A 26,007-nucleotide genomic window follows, 5' to 3' on the forward strand; every position below is an offset into this window, starting at 1 on the left:
CGTAAATGAAATTGCTTTTTTTCCTGATTATTTGGCTGTATGCCTATATAATATATTTATATTTAAAATACCTGAACAAACACATCTGATGACATTTCAGTTCAAAATGATCAAATTGTGTATGATAATGTTTGAGACATACAGTGGCAAGAAAAAATATGTGAGCCCTTTGGAATTAATTGGATTTCTGTATAAATTGGCAGTAAAATTAGATTTGATCTTCATCTAAGTCACAACAACAAACACAGTCTGCTTAAACTAATAACACACAAATGGTAATGTTCTTGCCTATATTGAATACATCATTTAAACATCCACAGTGTAGGTTGGAAAAAGTATGTGAACCCCTAGGCTAATAACTTCTCTAAAAGCTAATTGGAGTCAGGAGTCAGCAAACAATCAATGAGACAAGATTAGAGATGTTGGTTAGAGCTGCCCTGCCCTATAAAAAGCTCACACAAAGTTTAAGTTTGCTATTCATAAGAAGCATTGCCTGGGTCTCAGAAGACCCAAGATTAAGAATTGTTGACATGCATAAAGCTGGAAAGGGTTACAATGGTATATCTAAAAGCCTTGAAGTTCATCAGTCCACGTTAAGACAAATTGTCTATAAATGGAGAAAGTTCAATACTGTTGCTACTCTCTGTAGGAGTGGCCATCCTGCAAAGATGACTGCAAGAGCACAGCGCAGAATGCTCAATGAGGTTAAGAAGAATCTTGGAGTGTCAGCTAAAGACATGCCAACATCTCTGATGAGTCTGCAATATGTAAAACACTTAACAAGAATGGTGTTCATGGGAGGACACCATGGAAAAAACATTGCTGCATGTCTGAAGTTCGCAAAAGAGCAGCTGGATGTTCCACAGCGCTACTGGCAAAATATTCTGTGGAAAGATTAAACTAAGTTGAGTTGTTTGGAAGGAACACAAAACACCATGTGTGGAGAATAAAAAGGCACAGCACACCAACATCAACCTCATCCCAACTGTAAAGTAAGGTGAAGGGAACATCATAGTTTGGAGCTTCTTTGCTGCCTCAGGAACTAGACAGCTTGCTCTGACGGAAAAATGAATTCCCAAGTTTATCAAGACATTTTGCAGGAGAATGTAAGGCTCCGTCCACCAATTGAAGCTCAACAGAACAACTCCTCACAACACAGAAGTAAATCAACAGAAAGGAAAATATGTTCTTCTGGAGTGGCCCAGTCAGAGTCCTGACCTCAACCCGATTGAGATGCTGTGGCATGACCTCAAGAGAGCCATTCACACCAGAAATCAAGAATATTGTTGAACTTGAAGTTTTACAGAGAGGAATGGTCCAAAATTCCTCCTGACCGTTGTGCAGGTCTGATCCACAGCTACAGAAAACATTTGGTTGAGGTTATTGCTGCCAAAGTAGGGTCAACCAGTTATTAAAACCAAGGGTTCACATACTTTTCCCACCCTACACTGAATGTTCACAAGGTGTGTTATTAGTTTAAGCAGACTGAATGGTCATAGATTAAGATCAGATCAAATTGTAAGTCACAACAGACAATGAGGAAGTCCAAGTAATTCCAAAGGGTTCACATTTCTTTCTACTGTACAAAAACATTTTATTTAGAGTTGAGGGAGTGACTTTTCCTATCATCACACAAAGAGCCCTTCCTTATTGCTTTGGAAATGTTTAATGTCTCACCCATGTTCTTCAGTTCACAACATGAAACCTGGCACAACCCAACCAGATAGTGATTTACATAAGTCAATTTGACAGCCTTCTTTTTCTGTCAGTATTACTGAATATGTTATAAAAGCAGAGCTCATGCTCCCTTTCCCATCATGAGTTGTAGAAGATAGCAATAACCATGAATTGGGCCTGGGGAAGGAAAGCATGGTTGAATAGTTAACTATTCAACAAGTCCCAAGAACTCTGTCAAAGACCAGATTAAGGTTCAAACTCAAATAAAAGACACAAACGGAATGTTACATTAAATCACAAACTTTTTAGCAATCTATGCCAAAATTGGAACCACATTCTCTGGTGTGTCTGGGCTGCTTGATATTCATTGAGTTGTAGGAAAAGCAACCCTGCTGAAACAAATGATAGTGGATCCATTTGTAAAAGTTTAATAAATTGTATTAAATGACAAAACAACGTACATTTTGTATAAAAGCAGACTTCAATACTACTCGAAAGTCAGCTGTCGGTAACTTTTTCAATTACTTAACAAGTAGACAGTATCATGGTAGAGTACTGTGAAATGAATTGTTCAGTATGTATTTGGCACAGCATGTGGTGAGCGTAACTGGCATTTCATAGCATGCTGTAGTGCCACTGATGTCTCATGGCAAAGAGGCATAGCAATATTATAGTTTAAAAAAATACTGTACGTATGGGTCTTACACAGAAGACACCTTTTTCAGTCATTTATATCAGATACGTGGACAAAGTTAAGGCTCGATTACCACACAAACAATAACTGCACAAATGCATACGAAATGTAAGAGTGAGTGTAGAAACGGAGAAATACATGCACCAAGCCGCAGGGGAAGCCTAGAAGTTTCCTAGCATGGCAAGCCCAGGGTCAGTATCCAATTCTGGGCAGGTCTCCAGTCGAGTGAGCCTGCTCTGCTCCAAGGCGATGGCCTCCGCTGAGTGTTTGCATTTCTCTGATCCACACTGGCAGGTGAAGTATTTACTCTTGATGTCCCAGAAGCGGTCTCCATAATCAAACCTGTGCAAACAGAACATTGTAATTCTAGGCTGAGAATTTAATCAATGTACGTCAATATCATAAATCAGTGGAATAAACAATATACTCAGGCAATTTTATTTCTGGTGCAAGAGAAGTGATACATGGAATAGATGCTACGGTTACTGAAAAAGTAGTGCCAAATCATGTTCCACTCTGCTTTCCTAAGGCAGCATCAACACCACTCCACTGGGCGTCCATTTTGTGTCTGTGGCTCAGATCCAAAGTGTGTGGGGGTGAATCCTCTCACCCAAGCTCCTGTCCTGTCAGTATGTCTCGGGAGCTGAAGAAGGCGATGCGGGGGAAGCGCAGGTCCTGGTGCAGCATGAACACCCGCACTGGGATGATGTTGGGGTCGCACAGGTGGTTGATGAAGCGGCTGATGTTACCGTAGTAACGGGCATCGATGCAGTACACCTCCCCGTCCTTTAGAGCGAAGGAGAGAGAGAGGGATGGTGATGTACTTAGTTGCATTGGTAAATCAGTGGTCTGTTTAAACTTCTGTGTCTAAATGACAGTAAATCAAAACCTGTTGTATTCAGTGCATGTGATAAATTCAATTTCATGTTTTTTTTTTTTTTTCATGTGTAATCCCTATGGGAGAAAAAACAGATGAGGTACCTTGTTGTCCAGGTCAAAGAGGTAGGAGTCATCTTCCCTTACATCTGCCTCTGCATCAGAGATCAGTTCTCCCACATATCTGTGTGGAGAGAAATGTTACTTCCAACAAGACAATTAACTAATTGATAGAACTGGAAAGACACATTAGATTGGCTAATCATACTAATTTTCTTTAAATAACCATACACACACTTACTCGCAGATGAAGCTGCCTTGGGGAATGTCCTGTAGAGCCCGAACTCCCCATCCCATCTTCTCTGTTCGGTACAACTGGAGACGCACCCTAAGACCGAGAAAGTATACAAGTGAGATTGTACCAGGACCCAGACAGTAAGATTAACATTCGAGTCATTTAGCAGACACTCTTATCCAGAGTGACTTACAGTAGAAAGTGCTTACATTTTTCATACCAGAGTGCGCATACATTTTCACACTGGACCCCTGTGGGAATCGAACTCACAACCCAGGCATTGAATGCATCATGCCGTACAAACTGAGCTACACGGGACAATGTAAATGTCGACCACAACAGCAGACAATGTCATGAAGCAGCATTACCCAAACTCAGTGCAGGGGACCCGAAGGGGTGCACGTTTAGTTTTTTGCCCTAGCATTACACCGCTGATTCAAATAAATCAAAGCTTGATGATTAGTTGGTTATTTAAAAAACAGCTATATAGTGCTAGGGCAAAAAACGAAACTTGCCCCCCTTGGGGTCCCCAGGGCAGCGTTTGTGAAACCCTTTCATAAGGTCTGCAGAGATAAACCAAAAGAGAAGTGTTTGAGTAAGAGATAAGGGTAGTCATAGTGCCTTCAGAAAGTATTCAGACCCCTTGACTTATTCCACATGTTGTTACATCCTGAATTCAAAATGGATAAACAATGTTTTATTCCCCCTCACCCATCGTCACACAATACCCTTTAATGACAAAGTGAAAACAGGTTCAGAGATATTTTGAAAATGTATTAAATTATAGAAATATCTCATTTACAAAAGTATTCACACACCCCTTTGCCAAAACACTCAAAACTGAGCTCAGGTGCATCCAATTTCCTTAGATCATCCTTGAGATGTCTCTACAACTTGATTGGAGTACACCTGTGGCCAAATGATTTTTTTGGACCCGATTTAGAAACATACTTATCTATACAAAAAACTATACCATGAAGTCCAAGGAACTGGCCGTAGATCTCCAAGATAGGGTTATATGTCTCATCACAATTCTTCAAAGAGAGTTTAACATTTCCAAGAGCACAGAGGTCTCCATCATTGGGAAATAGAAAAAAATATGGAACTACCCAGGCTCTGCCTAGAGCTGGCCGTCCGATCAAACTGAGCAACCGGGCAAGAAGTACCTTGGTCAGAGAGGTGATAAAGAACCCAATGACCACTGACAGAACTACAGAGTTCTCTACAGCACTACCCCAATCTTGGCTTTATGGGAGAGTGACCAAACAGAAGCCACTCCTGAGAAAAGGCACACGACAGCACACCTGGATCAGATCATAAGGCAAAAGATTCTGTGATCTGATGAGACAAATCTAACTTTTGTCACAAAGCGCTATGTCTGTAGAAAACCAGGCACAGCTCATCACCCGTCTAACACCATCCCTACTGTGAAGCATGGTGGTGGCATCATCATGCTATGGGGATGCTTTTCAGCAGAAGGGACTGGGAGACTGGTAAGGAGAGAGGGAACAATGAATGGAGCCAAATCCTTGATGAGAACCTGCTTCAGAGTGCAAATGACATTCGACTTGAGCAAAGATCTACGTTCCAACAGGAACCCCAACCATAAAGCCAAAGAAACACTGCAATTGCATCTGAACAAGAAAGTCCTTGAGTTGCCCTGCCAAAGCCCAGACTTGAATCCCATTGAAAATCTGTGGAAAGACTTGAAGATTGCTGTTCACCGCCACTCCCCGTCAAATGTTTTTAATTTTATTTATTATATTTCGTCTGACCGCTGCAACTCCCCAACAGGCTCGGCAGATGTGAATGTGGAGTCATGCGTTCTCCGAAATATGACCCGCCTCACCGCGCTCCTTAACACCCGCCAGCTTAACCCGGAAGCCAGCCGCACCAATGTGTCGGCGGAAACACCATTCAACTGGCGACCGGGGTCAGCCCACAGGCACCCGGCCCGCCACAAGCAGTCAATAGAGCGTGATGAGCCAAGTAAAGCCCCACCGACTAAACCCTCCCCTAATCCGGATGACGCTGGGCCAATTGTGCGCCATCCTATGGGACTCCCGGCCATGGCCAGTTGTGGCACAGCCCGGTAATGAAACCAGTTCTGTAGTAACGCCTCTGGCACTGCAATGACAGTGCCTTAGAACGCTGCGCCACTCCCCATCTAATTTAACAGAGCTTGAGAAATTCTGCAAGGAAGAATGGGAGAAAATCTACAAATCCAGATGTGCCAAGCTGATACAGACATATCCAAGACGATTAAAAGTTGTAATCACCAGAGCTTTGAAAATAATAAAAATGGGCAAATGTACAATCCAGGTGTGGAAAGTTCCTACTTACCAAGAAAGACTCACAGCTGTAATCGCTGCCAAACTCAGGGGTGTGAATACTTATGTAAATTAGATAACCGTATTTCATTTTCAATGATGGGGTAGTGTGTGTACATTGGTGAGAAAAAAAAAGTATTTCATCCATTTTGAATCCCGGCTGTAACAACAAAATGTGGAATAAGTCACGAGGTATGAATCATTTCTGAAGGCACTGTATCTAAAATAGTTCTAATTTGATTTCAAAGTGTACAGTGGTGTAGTAACAGCTCTTACTTGATGCCCGCCTGCACCACTCTGTTCTTGCAGGTGCGGTAGCAGGAGCAAGCCAGGTTACATTCAAATATGAGAGGCGGTTCGATCTTATTGAACTCCTGGAGCAACCGGTGGTCCTGGTAAACACAGAAAACACATAGTATCTTATGTTTGTCTTTCACCTGACGAACTCGATACTTAAAAACAACTATAAACATGTCCCCCACAAATGGTAGTGTCCCCCCTCGGGACAATTAGTGAAAACAAATTAAGCGCACTCTCGCTCCCCACTTGGGCATCTCAGTGCAATTTTATAAATGCCAGATCTCTATGGCAAGACACATCATTCACCCATGTTTGTCAAAATCAGGCCAGTGGTGTCAGATATTGGTGTGTGACTACCGTACGTACGGAGACAGATCCATAGTCCCCCCAACGATTATTGTAGGGGACAAAAATTATGTTTTAGCCTTCCACCGTGAAATTAGAAATAAACTAAAGACAAAAAGGACAGAGCCCCCCAAATGACCTCGCCAGTCTTTCGAGAGAGATGGCTTGGTGACCGCTTGGAAAGTAAATTCTGTCTCGTATGACTGCTGGGTGTATCACTAACCATGATCAAAAAAGGCAACAGTAAACAGTAAGCATGTAGTCCCCCACAAATAATGCAGTGCCCCCCCTTGGGCCAATCAGTGTAGTTTTGTAAATGCCAGATGTCTATGGCAAGACACATCATTCACCCAAGTTCTGTTAAAAAATAAAGTGGTGTCTGAAACCTCACGTGGGTTAGCTAAACTCATAACCCTGAGCATGTGACACAAATTTCAGCACTGAGTCAAACAGATCAAGAGAGAAACATGTGTCCGTTAAAGAGCCACCATGTGGTCTATATGAATGCTCGTGCACATGTTGACAGTGTTCGCAACTTATACTAAATTGTGTTACAATACGAATATCCTATGAGTGATTTATATGCATTTGTGTGCCAGGCCACGCTCATGTGAATGTTTATTGGTCCATAGCAGCCATGTTGTTTTAGGTACTCTAAAGAAAATTGCATTGTGAGACCTTTGTCAATGGAGGCCACATACTTTTGTATATATAGTGTATGTGGACACCCCTTCCAATTAGTGGATTCAGCTATTTCAGCCAGCCCTGTTGCTGACAGCTGTATAAAATTGAGCACACCACCATGCAATCTCCATCGACAAACATTGGCAGTAGAACGGCCTTACTGAAGAGTTCAGTGACTTTCAACATGGCACTGCCACCTTTCCAACAAGTGAGTTTGTCAAATTTCTGCCCTGCTAGAGCTGTCCCGGTCAACTGTAAGTGCTGTTATTGTGAAGTGGAAGCGTCTAGGACCAACAATGGCTAAGCCGCAAAGTGCTAGGCCACACAGGCCAGAACGGGACCGCCGAGTGCTTAAGTGCGTAGGATGTAAAAGTCATCTGTCCTCGGTTACTACAGTCACTAGCAAGTTCCAAGCTGCCTCTGGAAGCAACGTCTGCACAATAACTATTCGTCGTCAGCTTCATGAAATGGGTTTCCATAGCTGAGCAGCCACACACAAGCCTAAGATCATGCACAATGCCAATTGTCGGCTGGAGTGGTGTAAAGCTCGCCACCATTGGACTCTGAAGCAGTGGAAACGTGATCTCTGGAGTGATGGATCACGTTTCACCATTTGGAAGTCTGATGGACGCATCTGGATTTGGCAGATGCCAGGAGAACGCTACCTGCTCCAATACATAGTGCCAACTGTAAAGTTTGGTGGAGGAGGAATAATGGTCAAGGCTGTTTTTCATGGTTCGGGCTAGGCCCCTTGGTTCCATTGAAGGGAAATCTTAACGCTACAGCATACAATGACATTTCAGATGAATCTGTGCTTGCAACTTTGTGGCAAAAGTTTGGGGAAGGCCCTTTCCTGTTTCAGCATGACAATGCCCCAGTGCACGAAGCGAGGTCCATACAGAAATGGTTTGTCGCGATCGATATGGAAGAACTTGACTGGCCTGCACAGAGCCCTGACCTCAACCCCATCGAACACTTTTAGGATGAATTGGAACGCCGACTGCAAGCCAAGCCTAATCGCCCAACATCAGTGCCTGACCTCACTAATGCTCGTGGATGAATGGAAGAAATTCCCCACAGCAATGTTCCAACATCTAGTGGAAAGCCTTCCCAGAAGAGGGGAGGCTGTTACAGCAGAAAAGGGGGACCAACTCTATTTGAACGCCCATGATTTTGGAATGAGATTTTCGACGAGCATGTGTCCACATACTTTTGGTCGTGTAGTGTATCAAGTTTCGTGCAGATCGGTCATTCAGTGCCAGAAGAGTAGCGTTTAAGAATTTTCACAAAATTCAAAATGGGGGAAGATCTATCATGGCGGACCATATGGGTCCCTGAGGCAAATGTGCTCCTTGTGAGGAGAGGGACCTATGTACTGAATTTCATGACTTTATTTCAAACAGAATAAGGGGCGTAACCTTTAAAAGTTAGCATTTTCAATCTCTTGTTATAGCCCCACCATCTGGCCAATCAGTCTAATTTTGTAAATTCCAGATCTCTGTGGCAAGACGCATCATTCAAAGTTTCGTCAAAGTCAGGCCAGTGCTGTCTGAGATATCGCGTGTGACTAATGTACGAGAGTACAGACGGAGACAGATCCACAGTTCAACAAACTATCCACAGTTCAATAATATCTGAAATTTGAAAAATGAGAACTCTCTCTGAAAAACTCTCTCTGAAAACCCAGGATATTTACAAGGTTCTAGTTCTTACCAGTTTCCTTAATCAAATATAAAACTTTAACACCAAAGTTCACAATGGCTGAATACTTTTATATCCAAATAAAGTGGGATATAAAACAAATAATTTGTCACTAACCTTGTCGTACCAGCAGCGGATACTGAGCTGTCCACACAGACAGTTGCTGGAGGAGCAGTCCTCTGTGCAGCTGCAGTGCTGAGGGACAGACACAGATTTATAGAAAGGCAAGATGCATGTATGATCAATGATAATTATCATGTGTATCATCTAAAGGTGTGTGGTGTTACTGTATGTACCTGTAAGTGTGTGATGTTGCGGTCGATGTTCATGGCTGAAGTCTCACAGTTCTCGGAAACATACTTGTAGTCTGAGGGACATCCCTCATCATCCACTGCGTTCACACAGGGGATAGGCACGTTCTCATACCCCTGGGCTACGTCACTGCTGATGATCTTCTCTGTACGAAGCATACGATTGGCTATCCCCCTCCGCAGCTTCCTGTTTATCTGGAGTGACACCCAGACGGGCGAATCGGAACGTGCCAGAGAAAGAGGGGTGTCCCCTTCCCTGTTCATGATGTCGATGTCTGCCCCCCTAGAGAGGAAGAGCCTGTAGAGAGGGAATAAGCAAACAAAGGTGTTAAAGTTGCCGTTAGGCACAGATTACCCTTCCCATATCCTTACAACCATCATGGGCGCAAAATGCTCAAATGACTTTAGATCAATACCTATGGACAAATTCCTTCTATTCGAAATTACCAGACTACAGGAGTGACTCGGGCTGTAACAGTCAGCCAGTGATTGTCAAGCAAATAACTGCTGGTCTCACAGTAATTGACCATTAATGAACAAAACACATTTAGCATCTCCTGGCTTCCACACACAGCCTACAAGCTGATGCAGAACTTTCGAACATCTATATATTAAAAAGTCTAATAAATCCATGTAATATAGCCGACACCATCACAATTAAAATCGGCAGGTAGCCTAGTGGTTAGAGCGTTGGGCCAGTAACCGAAAAGTTTCTAGTTCAAATTCCCGAGCTGACAAGGTAAAAATCTGTCATTCTGCCCCTGAACAAGGCAGTTAACCCACTGTAAATAAGAATTTGTTCTTAACCGACTTGCCTAAAGGTAAAATAAATACAAATTATTATTTATTTTAGACAGGTCTAAAGAAAATGTAGTTTTTTCCAAAGAACAGAATAGCATACACTGTGTTATCCTTGCGTTAGGCCCTGATCTGGCTATGCTTAATTTAGAGTTAAATATGTAACTTTATTTGTTATACATATGTTGGCCTATATGTTTTGATGTTTAATTACATTCCAAGGCTGCATGATGTAACTAATGATGATTTGAAAAAAGTTGCATGAGCTCTGCCTTGTTTTTTGCGCAGGCTGTACACACTTCATCAGTCTCTCACTCACAATTTGACAAGCACTTGATAATGCCTCAAATTTCCCAGCTGTATGGCTATAATCCCCCTAAAAAGAAATCCATGCCTTTTGTGGCCAGTGGCCGTTGTGCCCTTGGGCTGAATATAATAATTATAATTCCCTTCTCCCCGCAGCATGCCGAAGCGTCTCTCACTCACATGGCTCTTAGTCAGGTGATCAGGACGTTCTCACAGGCTACAAATGAAGACAGACACATTGGGGACTTAACTGCGCAAGTCCTTATCCAATTCCGAGACGCATATTGAAGATATCGGAACAACTTTCCACATTTATGTCAGTCAACATGAGCAGGCCTAACAAACAGCAAAAGCACTAGCCTATGTCAACCTACTATTACCCATAGTACAAATGTTGACCTATTCTATTCAGTGCAATAAATAAATATTTTAAACATAGTCTGGGGTCAGTTGTGGGATGCGATAGATCCCAAATGAATACAACCACTAGCATTAAAAAAACTGTTTTAAGCATTGAGCCTGACCCAACAGATGAGAACGTTGATCTTAAAATGCTGATTGCAGCCTCCCTGATGGCACAGTGGTCTAAGGCACTGCAGTGCTATCTGTGCCACTAACGATTCTGTGTTCGAGTCCAGGCTCTGTCGCAGCCGGCCATGACCGGGAGGCCCATGGGGCGGCGCACAATTGGCCCAGCATCGTCCAGGTTAGAGAGGGTTTGGCCGGCAGGGATATCCTTGTCTCATCACGCACTAGCGACTCCTGTGGCGGGCCGGGCGCAGTGCACGCTGACACAGTCGCCAGGTGTACGGTGCTTCCGGGTTGGATGGGCATTGTGTCAAGAAGCAGTGCGGCTTGGTTGGGTTGTGTTGTGTTTTGGAGGACGCATGGCTCTCGACTGTCGCCTCTCCCGAGTCCGTACGGGAGTTGCAGCAATGAGACAAGACTGTAACTACTACCAATTGGATACCACGAAATTGGGGAGAAAAAAAGTGGGTGAAAAATAAAAATAATAAATTGATAAACTATTAGGTTATCACATTATAAGCGCAGCAATGCGCACACGGCAGTTGGCTATAAGCGCAAATGTTCCATTAGCAGGAAATCACCATTAACAAAAGTGATTGCAAAGGCAATTAAGCATGTAATGCTTTTATTATAAAAAGTCGCATTTTATGGGGAAAATAATCTTCCCCAAACTTGAAACTCACGCACTGCTTATATTTGCCAGATAATCTGCTTCACAGTGGGTGTAGAGCCTAATGTGCTTAATTTTAAGAAGTTAAATTGGCCACTTTAGTTGTGATAAACTTTACCAAAAAATATAGGCTATGGGCTAGGCTACAAGAGGTATGAAACTATGATTTGAAAAAGTTACCAAAAAAGCATGAGCTGTTTGCCTTAAGCTGGTCATCATTCACAAGTGATAGTGTGTTGTGTGATTTGCATTGATGTCAGAGTGATTAGAGGGACAATAGAGTGCTGAGTACCAGGCAGTTAGCAAGTTTGGTAGGCTACTAATGACCATCAGCAGCATCAGAGCTTGGAGAGGCTTAATTACCGTGACTAAACGGTCACATGGAATTTGACTGGCATCATGACTCGTGACCGCCAGCATGGCGGTAATATAGTCACCGTAACAGCCATAGGAGTGATCGATGGATGCGATTGACAGGGTATTGGTCTACTCACGTTACACAATCGAGGAAGCCCTCCCTGGAAGCGATGTGTAGGGGAGTGTCCCCGTGCATGTTGACAGAAGACAGCGGGCAGCCGGCGTTCAGCACCATCTCTGCTATCGTCACACAGCCTGCGAAGGACGCCCAGTGGAGACACGCGTTCATCTCCTAATAGAGAGAGCGAGAAGATTATTTTTATCATCCCAGAGGGAATGGCATCACAATAAATTAATGGATAGAAAGAAAAAGGTATGGATTGGAATACTTACAACCAAATTGACCTATACCTTCAATAAATCAAGTATGAAGAAGCAAATGCTGTCGTTTCAAGGATTTGTGACTTGCCGTGCCTATAAATCCTCCACATCCTCCTTCAAAATCAGATTGGCCATTGTATGCCCATACGTTGTTATAACCAGGACAGAAAGCCTAACCTTGTCTTTGAGGGTGACGTCAGCCCCCCTGTTAAGCAGTGCTCTGATGACCTTGATGTGCTTGTGCTCTGCAGCCCAGATGATAGGAGTCCAGCCTCCACTATCCTGAGAGGGGAATACAACACATTGACTCAGAGGGTTAGGGGACTGGACTATACAGTGGTACTCAAGCCAAATGCCTAACACAAGTGCTATGGTTCAATACAACGAGAAATGATACATGGGACTGGAAGATAGATTAAACATACATACAGGTAACTAACATTGCCAAGTGACACATGATACAGTATCTGTTATTGAGTACATTGAATGATTACTATACCTACAATGGAGGGTGTTAGTGCTACGTTGAGTGAAGGGGTACTACACTGCAGAGACCCACATAATATACCGTACACAGGGATAGATTTGAAAAAAAAACAACAAAAAAAAACAGAAGGTTACAACTTAATATCAAATAAAGATAATTATATTTATCTTCATCTGCGCATGCATAGTCAATCAAAATAAAGATGTTTAATTAGCAGCAAAAAAATGTTAAAGCACTTCTCAGAAAACAGACCATGTGGTCATTGGACATGATGCAGTGTGAAGTATGCAGTCGACAAAGAGTGTCACAGACTGATAAAACACACACTGACTTGTTGGTTGTTGCCACCCTGTCTTAGAGCCCAAGAGTGTTCCTCTCTCGCTCTTCCCTACCTGTGCGTTGATGTCCACCTGTCCCGTCTCCAACAAAAGGGTGACAATGTCCAGACTGCCCAGTTTGGCAGCGTGGTGGAGACCAGTGTAGCCATCTTCTTCCTGGAGAGCAGAGAAGGGGGAGAAGAGAGGGGAGAGGAAAAGGAGAAAGAAAATGGGAAAAAACAGAATAGTTGGAGGGGGGCAAAGAGAGGAAAAGCCAATAGGAGAGGTGAATTAAAAAAAATAATGATAATCTTCACATATTAATATTGTCAGAAGGTGAGAATTTGATTGCAATCAAGATTGTATTAACATGCCACCTACAGGTCCTAGCTCCAGTTACTCTATAATAGATCCTACTGTTGACTTCTGAGGTGACTCAAGGTGATGATCAATTTCTTTCAGGTTTAAATCCTTTACGGCTCATGTTACTAGAGCCGCTATTAGTGTTAGCTGACCAGCTTTGGTGTAGGGACTGTTTACCAGGCACTCACAATGTGATAGACGCAGGCTCCACTCTGGACCAGGTACCTGGTCACCTCCACATGGTTGTTGACGATGGCCTCCAGGAGAGGGGTCCTCATGGATTTGTCTTGGATGTCCAGTTTAGCACCTGCCTGTAAATAGACAAGAAAATTATTTGAGCACTCTGGTGAATAATAACTGTATGAGTGACACACTGATCCATTTTGGGGGGAATAAGAGTAAAAGGAGTCACTTCTATCATTGAACATAAAAATAACGAGCAGGGTTGTAGTTATTTGGGCACACCGTAACAAAACATTCGCAACAGAAAATGTAAGCAAGCATTTCTTATTGGACAGTTTCAGGTAGTCCCTCCCCGATTCAGTCGGTTTTCTTCAGTTTGGAGCCTAATGAATATTACCCAGTTGTATTGATTGAAGTGCAAAAGTTGTTCACCTGCACCAGCATGTAGCAGACCTCCAGCAAGCCTCTCTGGGCGGCAACGTGGAGGGCACAGCGTCTGTTCTGGGAGTCAGCCTGGTAGGCTGGGTCTATGCCCTCCACTGAACCAAACAGAGAGAGTAAGTGGAGTTCAGGGGTTATTAGCAGCAGTAGGGGTCAATATCGTCTCATTCCTTCATTTATGTGAAAGAACAGTGGACAAGTGTTTCCAGAGCAGATGAAGGAGCGATGAGAGCAAGCCACTTTAGACAAAATATGCAATCAGATCAGGAAAGTCTATTTAATCGAACAGTAAAATACGAACAAAGGACTCCTTATGACACTTACTGAGCATGAGCAGAACCCTCTGCACCTCACCCTGCTTGGCAGCTGGATAGAGCTGGCGGGGGTGGAACCTCAGCTTCTTCCTCCTGACCAATCACAACCAAGAATCACCACGTGAGAACAGCTCCTATCAGAACTCTGTGTAAAATGCATCTCTCCCTCATTCCTATTCCTTGGAATAATCACTGGATCCAACACCATTAAATACATTTCCCCTACATAGCTTTCCACAATTCAGTCAGTTCAGCAAATTTTGAATTTCAACAAAAGGAGGAAAGATTGAATGCTTTGAAAATACATCCATCAAGACCCAAGTCTAGCCGTAAACAATTCCCATCAATCATTGATTTGGAACAGATAATTCTATTCTATAAGACTTAGACTATTATTAATCTATTTTATTATTTTGTCTCACTTCTCAGTGTCCTGGGTGAGAATGGCTTTCTGCAGCGCCGCCCTACTGGGCCCGGGGGGAAGTGCACTGGGACAGACTGGCTTCCCATTGGGCAGACAGAGGGAGGGTCCCACACTGTCCACTCCCCCCTCGCCTGGGGGGGCTGCGTTGACAGTCCCTGCTGCCAGAGCGGCTTGGGGGGGGCGCTGATCCTGGTCTCTCTTTACCACCCCACGCATCCTCGCACTGACAGATCAAGAAGACAAAGAGAGGGAGTAAAAAAAAGGCTGCAATGATTAGGGTGGTGTGAATAACCATTATTTCCATACGAGTTATCAAACAATAGACTCACAGGCACAAGCGCAAATCAATCAATTATCCACAAATACACAACAAGCAGAGCAAAACCACCCAATTATTGCACTCCAGCCAACACTTAGTAATTTCACATATCTGTATCTCCCCCTTTCTCCTCACCTGATAGGACCCACCGGCCTCTTCCCGTTCTTCAGCGGCCATGTGGAGGCCACCAGAGAGAGGTCAGAGGCGATGGGGGCTGGGAGGGACAGTGTGGTGGTGGATGAGGCGGAAGTGGTGACCACAGTGGCCACGGGTGCTGAGGGGGGGATGGTGACCTCTTGGGCCTCCGAGGCATCCTCGCCACAGTGGGGGCAGAAGAGCATGCCTGTGCCCATGCCCCTGCCCCTTCCAGCCCCCAGCACTGTCACACAGCCCCGGTGGAAGCGGTGGGCGATGCGCTGGTCCGGACAGCACTCTAGGAAGGTGCCCTGGGAAAATCAGAGAGAGGGGTGTAAGGCCACATCAAACATATACCGTACACGCACAGACTTATAATGCATCTCAAGTATCTGCAGTGGTCTCTCCGTCTCCTCTCCATCTTTACAGATTTGAAAACACAAGCTAGGTCTAAGGTGAATACAATATGGAGGTTGTCTACTTAGGGCTGTTGCGGTGACCGTATTACTGCCACAATGGCGGTCACAAGTCATGAAGGCAGTCAAATTCCACATGACCGCTTAGTCACGGTAATTAGGCTTCTCCAAACTCTAATGCTGCTGCTGTTCATTAGTAGCCTACCAAACTTGCCTACTGCCTGGTACTCCGCACTCAATCGTCCCTCTAATCACTGTGACATCGATGCAAATCTAATCATGAGCTCATGTTGCACAGCATTTCTATAGGCTATGCAATTGTAGGAGAAAACAGAGTGATGGCCTCCATTAAAAAGAAGAGGTTCCCATCAGTTTTCTCAAGGCTAGGTCTACTATGTTTATTTCTCAACTTTCCTCATATTAAGCACAAGTGTAGTCTACCTGGCTGGCATAAAAAAATAAACCACGAGGAAAAGCATCCTCCATTGGCTATTTAAGTGCATAGATGACATGTATGTTTTCCCACTGCCCCGGTTTCGATACAGGTGCATGAGAATGGTCCATTCTAAATAAATAAAAAATGTCACATATTATTTAGTATATGTAAAGCCAAGATTAAATCAAGAACAGTCTGATGGGTGACAATATTAGCCCATCACTTGTGAATTATATATTATCACTTGTGAAGTATAAGCCCGGTATAAGAAACAATGCCTTTTTTGCGACTTTTTCAAATCATTGTCACACACATCATTTAGCCTAGCCCATAAGGCTATATGTTTTAGTAAGATTTGTATCACAACTAAAGTGGCCAAATAACTTCAGAAAATGAAGCACATTTATCTGCTTTTCAAGGGGTGTAGAGCATAACTGGCATACATAAGCAGTGCGTGAGTTTCAAGTTTGGGGAAGATAATTTTCACCATAAAAAACACCCTTATAATAAAAGCATTACATGTATAATTGCATTTGCAGTCACTTTTAATTATGCCGTTTTCCACTAATGGAACATTCTCGCTTATAGCCTACTACCATGTGCACATTTCTGCGCTTATAATGTGAAGAAATAGCCTAATAGTTTATCAACATTTTAAGCTAAACACTCTGATCTTTTGCATAAGCCACATTGCATTAAGGTTTTTTGATGCTAGTGGTTGTATTCATTTGGGATCTATCACATCCCACAACTGTCCCAGACTATGTTTGGAATATTTATTTCTCGCACAGAATAGGTCAACTTTTGTACTATGGGGGATAGTAGATTGACATAGGCTAGTGCTTTTGCTGTTCGTTAGGTCTACTCATCTTGTTGGCTGACAAAGTAAATATCTTCAATTTGCACTTTGGAATTGGATAAGGACGCACGCTGTTGCGTCCCCGATGTGTCGGTCTTTACTTGTAGCCTGTGAGAAAGACCCGATCAGTGACAGAAACATGCGAGTGAGAGGCGCTTCGGATTGCACAGCACACTCAGGGAGAAGGGCACAACGCAGCACGCCGGGCCACAAATGGCATAGATTTTTTTAGGGTGCATTAAGGCCCCAAAGGGGATGCCACCGTGAAATTCGAGGCATTACCAAATTGTGAATCAAGAACAGTCAAATTGTGAATGAGAGACTAGTGGAGTGTTTACAGCCTGCGCAAAAAAACCCAAAGCAGAGCTCATGCCTTTCAAGCAACTTTTTTCAAATCATCATTAGCGTCTCATCATGTAGCCTTACAATGTATAAAAAAATCTAAACATATAGCCCAACGTTTGAAGAACAACTAAAGTTACATTAAAAACTAAATTAAGCATAAGAGTACCCATTTCTTTGTTAACCACTCAACACAGAATAGCCGCATGTGCGCACTCCCTTTACAGCTTTGTTCAATTGTATTCTTCATACTATAAAATAATATAATTCCAGGGAATTATAAACTAATCTTGCCTGCTAAATGAATTTGTGTAGCCCACAGCCATATGGCATAGCCACATCAGGACAACTCAGAGTATGCTATTCTGTTCTTCTGAAATAGACATTTTCTCCATATCATGCTTCTTTAAACCTTTCTAAAATAAATAATGGATTCATTGTGAAGGTGTAGGCTATATTACATGGATTTATTATACTTTTTAAAATGGCTTGTAGGCGGTGTGTGGAAACCAGGAGATGCTAAATGTGTTTATGTTAATTAACAGTCAATTACCGTGAGACCGACAGTTATTTGCTTGACAATCACCAGCTGACGAAATTGTGACTGCCACAGCCCTATGTCTACTTGGAATTTCTTTTCACCTATCCAGTTCTTTGACATCAGATAGTATGTTTGATTGTGGGGGTGGCACAAAACCTTACTGCGATACAGAAGTATCCACATCCAGGGCAGCAGTGATGTTTGACCATATGTGACCGATGGTTTTCGCACAGCACAATGAGGGAAACCCGACTGGACGGCCGCATGGTCTCCCCCTTCTGAATGATATTGGTACAGCCCACCAGCTGCGAAAGACAAGAGGGAGAGGAAAGTGAAACATTTAAAGGGGAAGTAAATAGTGAGTCATATGTTGATTCCAAATGAGATGGAAAAGCTTACCGTGTTGCCCCTATATTCATTTAGCAGCGACTCTCAAAAAAATGGCCACCACACCCAAAGATATGATACAATAGATAAATGGAGCTATATATATATATATATATATATATATATATATGTTTTAATAATATAATCTTTGAGAACTAACATTCACCAGAATAAAAACTAGACAGTCAGGGAGAATCTAAATTTCAAAAAAATGTCATGACATTGATTTTGTTATAACGTTTGAGTCACTTAGATAGCATAAGAACACGGCATAAGCCATAGTAAAAATGTTCCGAATTGTAGGAAATGAACTTTAAAACAGCAACATTTTGTATCTATTGACAAATCAACTGTAAATTTCGGTGTTCCTCAAGGTTCCGTTTTAGGACCACTATTGTTTTCACTATATATTTTACCTCTTGGGGATGTCATTCAAAAACATAATGATAACTTTCACTGCTAAGTGGATGACACACAGCTGTACATTTCAATGAAACATGGTGAAGCCCAAAATTGCCCTCGCTAGAAGCCTGTGTTTCAGACATAAGGAAGTGGATGGCTGCAAACTTTCTACAAAACAGAGATGCTTGTTCTAGGTCCCAAGAAACAAAGAGATCTTCTGTTGAATCTGACAATTAATCTTAATGGTTGGTATAGTCGTCTCAAATAAAACTGAAGGACCTCGGCGTTACTCTGGACCCTGATCTCTCTTTTGACGAACATATCAAGACTGTTTCAAGGACAGCTTTTTTCCATCTACCTAACATTGCAAAAATCAGAAACTTTCTGTCCAAAAATGATGCAGAAAAGTTAATCCATGCTTGTGTTACTTCTAAGTTACACTACTGCAATGCTCTACTTTCCGGCTACCCGGATAAAGCACTAAATAAACTTCAGTTAGTGCTAAATACGTCTACTAGAATCCTGACTAGAACCAAAAAAATGTGATCATATTACTCCAGTGCTAGTCTCCCTACACTGGCTTCCTGTTTAGGCAAAGGCTGATTTCAAGGTTTTACTGCTAACCTACAAAGCAATACATGGGCTAGCTCCTACCCATCTTTCCGATTTGGTCCTGCCGTACATACTGTACCTACACGTACGCTACGGTCACAAGACGCAGGCCGCCCAATTGTCCCTAAAATTTCTAAGCAAACAGCTGGAGGAAGGGCTTTCTCCTATAGAGCTCCATTTTTATGGAATGGTCTGCCTACCCATGTGAGAGACGCAGACTCGGTCTCAACCTTTAAGTCTTTACTGAAGACTCATCTCTTCAGTGGGTCGTACGATTGAGTGTAGTCTGGCCCAGGAGTGTGAAGGTGAACGGAAAGGCTCTGGAGCAACGAACCGCTCTTGTTGTCTCTGCCTGGCCGGTTCCCCTCTCTCCACTGGGATTCTCTGCCTCTAACCCTACTACAGGGGCTGAGTCACTGGCTTACTGGTGCTCTTTCATGCCGTCCCTAGGAGGGGTGCGTCACTTGAGTGGGTTGAGTCACTGATGTGATCTTCCTGTCTGGGTTGGCGCCCCCCCCGGGTTGTGCCGTGGCGGAGATCTTTGTGGGCTATACTCGGCCTTGTCTCAGGATGGTAAGTTTGTGGTTGAAGGTATCCCTCTAGTGGTGTGGGGACTGTGCTTCGGCAAAGTGGGTGGGGTTATATCCTGCCTGTTTGGCCCTGTCCGGGGGTATCATCGGATGGGGCCACAGTGTCTCCTGACCCCTCCTGTCTCAGCCTCCAGTATTTATGCTGCAGTAGTTTGTGTGTCAGGGGGCTAGGGTCAGTTTGTTATATCTGGAGTACTTCTCCTGTCTTATCCGGTGTCCTGTGTGAATTTAAGTATGTTCTCTCTAATTCTCTCTCAGAGGACCTGAGCCCCAGGACCATGCCTCAGGACTACTTGGCATGATGACTCCTTGCTGTCCCCAGTCCACCTGGCCTTGCTGCTGCTCTAGTTTCAACTGTTCTGCCTGCGGCTATGGAACCCTAACCTGTTCACCGGACGCGCTACCTGTCCCAGACCTGCTGTTTTCAACTCTCTAGAGACACCAGGAGCGGTAGAGATACTCCTAATGATCGGCTATGAAAAGCCAACTGACATTTAATCCTGAGGTGCTGACTTGCTGCACCCTCGACAACTACTGTGATTATTATTATTTGACCATGCTGGTCATTTATGAATATTTGAAGATCTTGGCCATGTTCTGTTATAATCTCCACCCGGCACAGCCAGAAGAGGACTGGCCACCCGTCATAGCCTGGTTCTTCTCTAGGTTTCTTCCTAGGTTTTGGCCTTTCTCTGGAGTTTTTCCTAGACACCGTGCTTCTACACCTGCATTGCTTGCTGTTTGGGATTTTAGGCTGTGTTTCTGTACAGCACTTTGAGATATCAGCTGATGTCAGAAGGGCTATAGAAATTACATTTGATTTGATTTATGTGCAGTTGGAGCCCCCCCTCCACTGCTGATAAAAATCCTAGGGAAAACACAGCTTCACAGAGTCTACATGTGCATAGCCACACACAAACCTCTCCGTTCACGCTCTCTGTGGCCATGCAGAGTCTGTTGGGCTGTCTGCTGGCGCTGTCTACGCGTGGTGCCTCCATCCTGCAGCTACACAGAGGCAGCTCCTCCAGACGCTCCGTCTCCCCAGCGTCACTGCCTTCTACACAGACATGCAGATATGACATTCCCTCATCGGTGTCATATGGTACTACTCACTGTAGCAGATAATCAGTGCTATTCACTGAGAACCAAATTGTGGCTTTAGTTATGTACGCAAATCATGTGTTCACAAGACCTTAATAGGAGATTTGTGTCAAAGTTACAGGACGCATACGTCAAGCTAGGATTTGACCCTGAGAGACCACTGATAAAGACTTGCAGATTGTGTATTGTGTGCGAATACAGTCTACCCACCGTGGTGAGGTGAGAGTGTTAGGTTGTCTGTTGCCACGATGTCCAGGGAGCCCAAGGCAACCTCTGTGTACTCGCAGGATCCACCAAAAGTAGCTGCTGCCGACACTGCTGGAAGTTACAACAGACAATAATTTACAATCAAATAGCCTCTGTGATGATAATGATAGTGGTGATGATACGACTATTTATACAAATGAATAGATCTCCCTGTCACTCACCTCTTCCTGCCTCTGCTCCTTCGGCTCTCTCTCTCCCTTTGCCTCGCCCTGGGCGAGTCCATGGCGAATCACTGCTCTCTTCGTTCCTCTGGCCCTGCCTCTGTGGGTCCAACTCTGAGCTCTGAGGACAAAGAGGGTTTGGTTGACCGGCAGAGGAACAATGCTTTGACCAAATAAAAATTATGTTCCAGCAAGTGAATCTTATGAAACACATGTTGCCTAAAAACTGCCTGGTAAATGATTGTAGCTTCCAACTCTGACATAGGACCAGTAAAACTACTCACATGATCTGACATGTTACCAGATGCATCTGCATCTCTTTCATGTAGCCTTTCCTCTAGTCCACCATCTTCAGACTGCAATAGGAAAAATGGAAGGTACAGATATGGAAAATGAGCAACATACAATTTCCTTGTATCTATTCAAAACTGTGGCTATTCAGCAATAACCCTTTAACTGGTATACCAAGAGAAAAATATCAGAAAAACATATTTTCTGCTAAATACTGTATCTATATTTAGCCTCAGTATAGACCATATATGAAAAATGTGTTTGGATGACTTAAACTTCTATAGTTAATGCATCACAAACACCTCAACCAGCCGGTTGCCCAATACTAATTTTGTATTGGAATTTGCAGAGAATTTTAAATAATCTCAAAAATGATACATTATGTCTGCTTCATTTACTTATAAGTGGAAGATTGGCCTAGTTAAATGAGGACTTGATATCAAATATTAAAATAATACATTTGTGTGTCAAAATATGAATATTAGAATGCATGTATGCATTTATAGTTTATATGCTTAGAGTACCAGTACAATTACATGTACTGAATGATATTCTGAAACATATTGAAGATAACAGGCAGACAGTGAATACTGATATGGATTTGAAAAGGTTTTTGTATTTGAACAGCCTAAAAATCCCATAACAATATTTCTCCACTTTCCATTGTCACAAGCTTCGACTTAATATCATTCCTTTAAAATGGGCAACTCAACTGCTTAATAGAGCATATTTTTCAAGAGTTCCTAAAAATACATTTTAAAAAACATAGTAATTTAATCATTCTTAACTTATGTTTTAGAGGTAAATAACATTTTGTTGTAATTTCCCATTTTATACACAATTAGTACCAAAAATTATGGTAAATGAGGTTCAGTTTAGCTCACGTTCACATCCTGGTTTTCAACCATCTTTAAACGCGTGTTTCAAAAAACATGGCAGTCCGATAATGAAAACCACACGATTTTACTAAATGGCATTGGTTGAGATGATAAAACATGCCTAACAAAATAAATATGTTACACCTAGTTTAAAATTGGTTGTCAAAAGGACCTCGCCTGGTTGAGCTGCCTGTTAAAGGGTTAATTAGCCTCGGACCTTGCAGTCGGAGAAGGCTGGGTCCGTGTCATCTCTTGCATAGGGGTTATAGAGAAGAAACTCGTTCTCATCGGCATCCTCCAGCCAACTGTCACGCCGTCTCGCCGCCTCTCGGAGTACATGATCTGCCTGAAATTCAAGTAACAAAAACAAAACGTTAGGTCAGGGTCACTACTTAATATCTCAGCATGAGACCCATTATAAGCAACCATTATCTTCATTCTCTAATAAAGCCCTGACACACCCCTGCCCAGTCTTTACCTTCTGCTCTGTGCCTATAGCGCTTTCTGCCTGGACCAACCTTCTCCTTTTTGCTGCTGCCGAGTAAGAGACAAAAATAACGTGACAGGATTCAAACTCAACAGTAAGTAATCTTACATACAAACATTAAAAAAAAGATTCACCCATTTTAAAATGTTCTATTATATTCGTGCATCTCTGATTCTTGGGGAAAAACACATTGTACCGTCTATATTTCTGCCTGCTTAAACGGTGAATAGCTCAGATACACATGAAATGACCCTGGGAATCAATAGAACATCGCTCAATTACGATATAACATTCAAAATGGGTAAATCTTTCATTCAAGTCAATCTAAATGTATGCAATATTTCAACATTGACCAGTTTCACTGTCTGTCGCGAAGCTGGTCGTGGGGTCTGTGGGGTTGACTGGCACGATTGGTGACTCGATGCACCTCATCTGAAAGGCAACAACTCAATGGATCAGATGGTCATGAAGGGGATAATGTGACAGGAATAAAATTACTTCCAAATGGTAAAATACTCTGATTTTCAACATACTAACTCAAACATAAGATATGCCTTTTTTGATTGATATCACTGTATAAGTGGCTATCCTAAAAAAATATAGCACTACTACCAGCCATCGTCTTAGAAGACTCACCTGTGTTGGGGGAGGTCTGTTCATAGTCTTGCGAGCACGGTGTATCTTTACTGTCTGGACAGGGACAGGAGGCAGAGAGGAGGATGAGGGAGGTGGCAGGAGAGCTTTACTTCCAGGACCAAAAACACTCATCTTTGCTTTGCCAGAAGGAGAGGAAGTGGAGGAGGAGATTGAAGAGGAAGATGTGGATGGAAGGCTCTTCGCTGCATGTCCTGTGGGGGGGATAAATGAAGGAATAGATTAAACCAAATTATGAAAACAAAGGAAGAGAGAGAAAGAACTGACAAAGAGATCAATCTTTACCTGCAAGGGTTCTGACTGACACAGAAGAGGATGTTGTTGATAGTCGTTCGCTCTCCTCCCCGTTTTTCGAACCATCTCCCTGAATCTCCTGAAATAGCGCCTGTGACAGCCTCCCACCCATGGGCTCGGTCTCCTTGGTAACCACTGCTGTGTCAGTACTTGCATCACCTAGGAAACATTCAAAGCCTCTGTATCAATATGCACAGCATAAACAGGGTTTCTATAAAAGTTGTGTATATGTCTGTATGTATGTATGATTATAGTCAGATATGTCTAAATCTATACATTCTCAATGTACATCCATACCTTCATCCGACTGGCTTGAGAGTCTCACTTCAGGATCAGTTTCCAATGCATCACTTTCAGACAACTCCTAACATTTAGAAAACCAAATACCAGAGCAGAGCCACATATCATGCAGATGAAGAAGAATTTTGAATTTATTTGATGTGCAAAAGTTGCAGATCACATTCCAAATCATATACTGAATGAATGAATTAATGCAACCGTAACGAGACAGATTTTAATATCCACAATAGTTAGAAGTGTTGTCTATATCCTCCAGAGGTTGTGTTGACATTGTAGTGAGTGACACTGGAAAATGCACGCACGCACGCGTAGAAATTAAACTATTCCTATTGTATGCACGAGCCTAATAGCTGGCTACTGAAGTTGAATGTGAAACATTTTAGGACCAAATGTTGGACACTCAATCTCCACAAAACGCATTGCAAAATGTTGGAATATTTGCGATTAATATTTAATTGTGACCCTTTACCTAATCTTTCAGAGCCCTTTTCTAGCTATGTGGCTAGCTAGCTAATTGTTCAAGGAGGGCTGCCTTTATGCTAGCAGAATGCAAGGAACAAGACTTTGCTAGCAAAACAACAAACAAATTGCTTGTAAAGATCGCATTTCAGGTATGCATCTTCAAGGTATTGAATAACTGGCAAATATGCAAAGTCCATAGCCATTGTAAACTAGCTAGTTAGCTAAATAAAGCTAATATTTCTTTACCTTGGACGTTTTCTCAGATGCCGACATGTTTCCAATAAAATTTGACGTATTTTACGTGGTGTGCGTAAACGTCCTTTCTCCGCCCCTTGGTTCACTGATTGGCGGAGCTGACTGAACAAGTTCCAAGTCAGTTTGCCAAACTCGTAAAAGGAATGCTTACTGGAAAAGTATGGAGCCAGATTCCTGCCAAAAGGTTGAACGTAAGAAAAGCCATACCTAAATTGTTAGGACTGTAAGAAAAGCCATACCTAAATTGTTAGGACTGTAAGAAAAGCCATTCGTGAAACATGAAAGTAAACGTTCAATTTCATCTGTGAACATACAAACACCATGTTACGATTACAGACAACATTTTAGACTGGAGCAAATCTTGTGTTGCAATTTTGATGTACAATAATACCTTTCAGAGTTTTGGCAGTTTCATCTCACCAACAAACAAAAAAACATACACCAAACGGTTCGGTAGCTAATATAATGGATTTGTTTGCCAGCGCAAGTCTAGATAGCACTAGCTGTATTATGCCTACACAACAGTGAAATTTCAGTTCACTAGTTGTATCTCTACAGCAAGAACATATCACTGGGTGACTTGGATATCCCCATGCATGCACGACTAATTCAATTTGCACCATCCCATTCTCTGGGCTCTGTCTGCAATCATAACCAGTATTATATACCAGGAATAATGAAACATAGAATAATATATGTTTGGTGAATCTATGAATTGTGTTAGCCACTCAAAATATGTTGATATTTCTTTCATCACTCTTGCCAAATCATATTCTGTAGGAGGTGTTAATATAAAGCACCCCTTCTGGAGGCATGCAGTCATAGAGTCATTATACCCTCATGTAGGCCTATTTGCCTACTAGCCAAATAAAGTGCAGAGCATGCATGATGCGTGCAACTCGTCATACCAACATAATAGAACATTTAATTCATCCTTCATTCAGTTCAGTCAGTTGAAATAGGAACTAAATCAATGAGAATAGAACGGTCTTATCCATTTGTTTATTGAAATTCATGTGTATTCAAAATTATCTAA

At 42.6% G+C, this 26,007-nt stretch overlaps 1 protein-coding gene across 4 annotated transcripts; it reads right to left on the minus strand.

Annotated features, from left to right (window-relative positions):
- Positions 1 to 1,647: 1,647 nt before the first annotated feature.
- LOC112264900 (histone-lysine N-methyltransferase EHMT2) lies at positions 1,648 to 25,052 on the minus strand. 4 transcript variants are annotated; one of them, XM_024441809.2, is made up of 27 exons: positions 24,963 to 25,052; positions 24,252 to 24,318; positions 23,946 to 24,113; positions 23,643 to 23,854; positions 23,360 to 23,438; positions 22,998 to 23,050; positions 22,737 to 22,865; positions 21,635 to 21,706; positions 21,351 to 21,471; positions 21,133 to 21,240; positions 20,742 to 20,878; positions 17,992 to 18,135; positions 15,237 to 15,547; positions 14,781 to 15,005; positions 14,369 to 14,451; positions 14,036 to 14,142; positions 13,609 to 13,731; positions 13,133 to 13,234; positions 12,431 to 12,535; positions 12,010 to 12,164; positions 9,199 to 9,511; positions 9,020 to 9,097; positions 6,149 to 6,264; positions 3,549 to 3,635; positions 3,353 to 3,431; positions 2,982 to 3,157; positions 1,648 to 2,713 (listed from the first exon to the last, which is right to left on the minus strand). In XM_024441809.2, the coding sequence occupies exons 1-27, from the start codon at positions 24,987 to 24,989 to the stop codon at positions 2,533 to 2,535; spliced, it is 3,558 nt and encodes a 1,185-aa protein (XP_024297577.1). In that variant the 5' UTR covers positions 24,990 to 25,052; the 3' UTR covers positions 1,648 to 2,532. The 4 variants fall into 4 exon arrangements, with proteins under 4 accessions (XP_024297577.1, XP_024297578.1, XP_024297579.1 ...); XM_024441810.2 differs by having other exon boundaries at positions 21,133 to 21,237; positions 22,998 to 23,053; XM_024441811.2 differs by having other exon boundaries at positions 20,742 to 20,875; positions 22,998 to 23,053.
- Between the last annotated feature and the right edge of the window lie 955 nt (positions 25,053 to 26,007).

Source organism: Oncorhynchus tshawytscha, linkage group LG13 (genome assembly GCF_018296145.1).
Source record: "Oncorhynchus tshawytscha isolate Ot180627B linkage group LG13, Otsh_v2.0, whole genome shotgun sequence".
Lineage (NCBI taxonomy): Eukaryota > Metazoa > Chordata > Actinopteri > Salmoniformes > Salmonidae > Oncorhynchus > Oncorhynchus tshawytscha.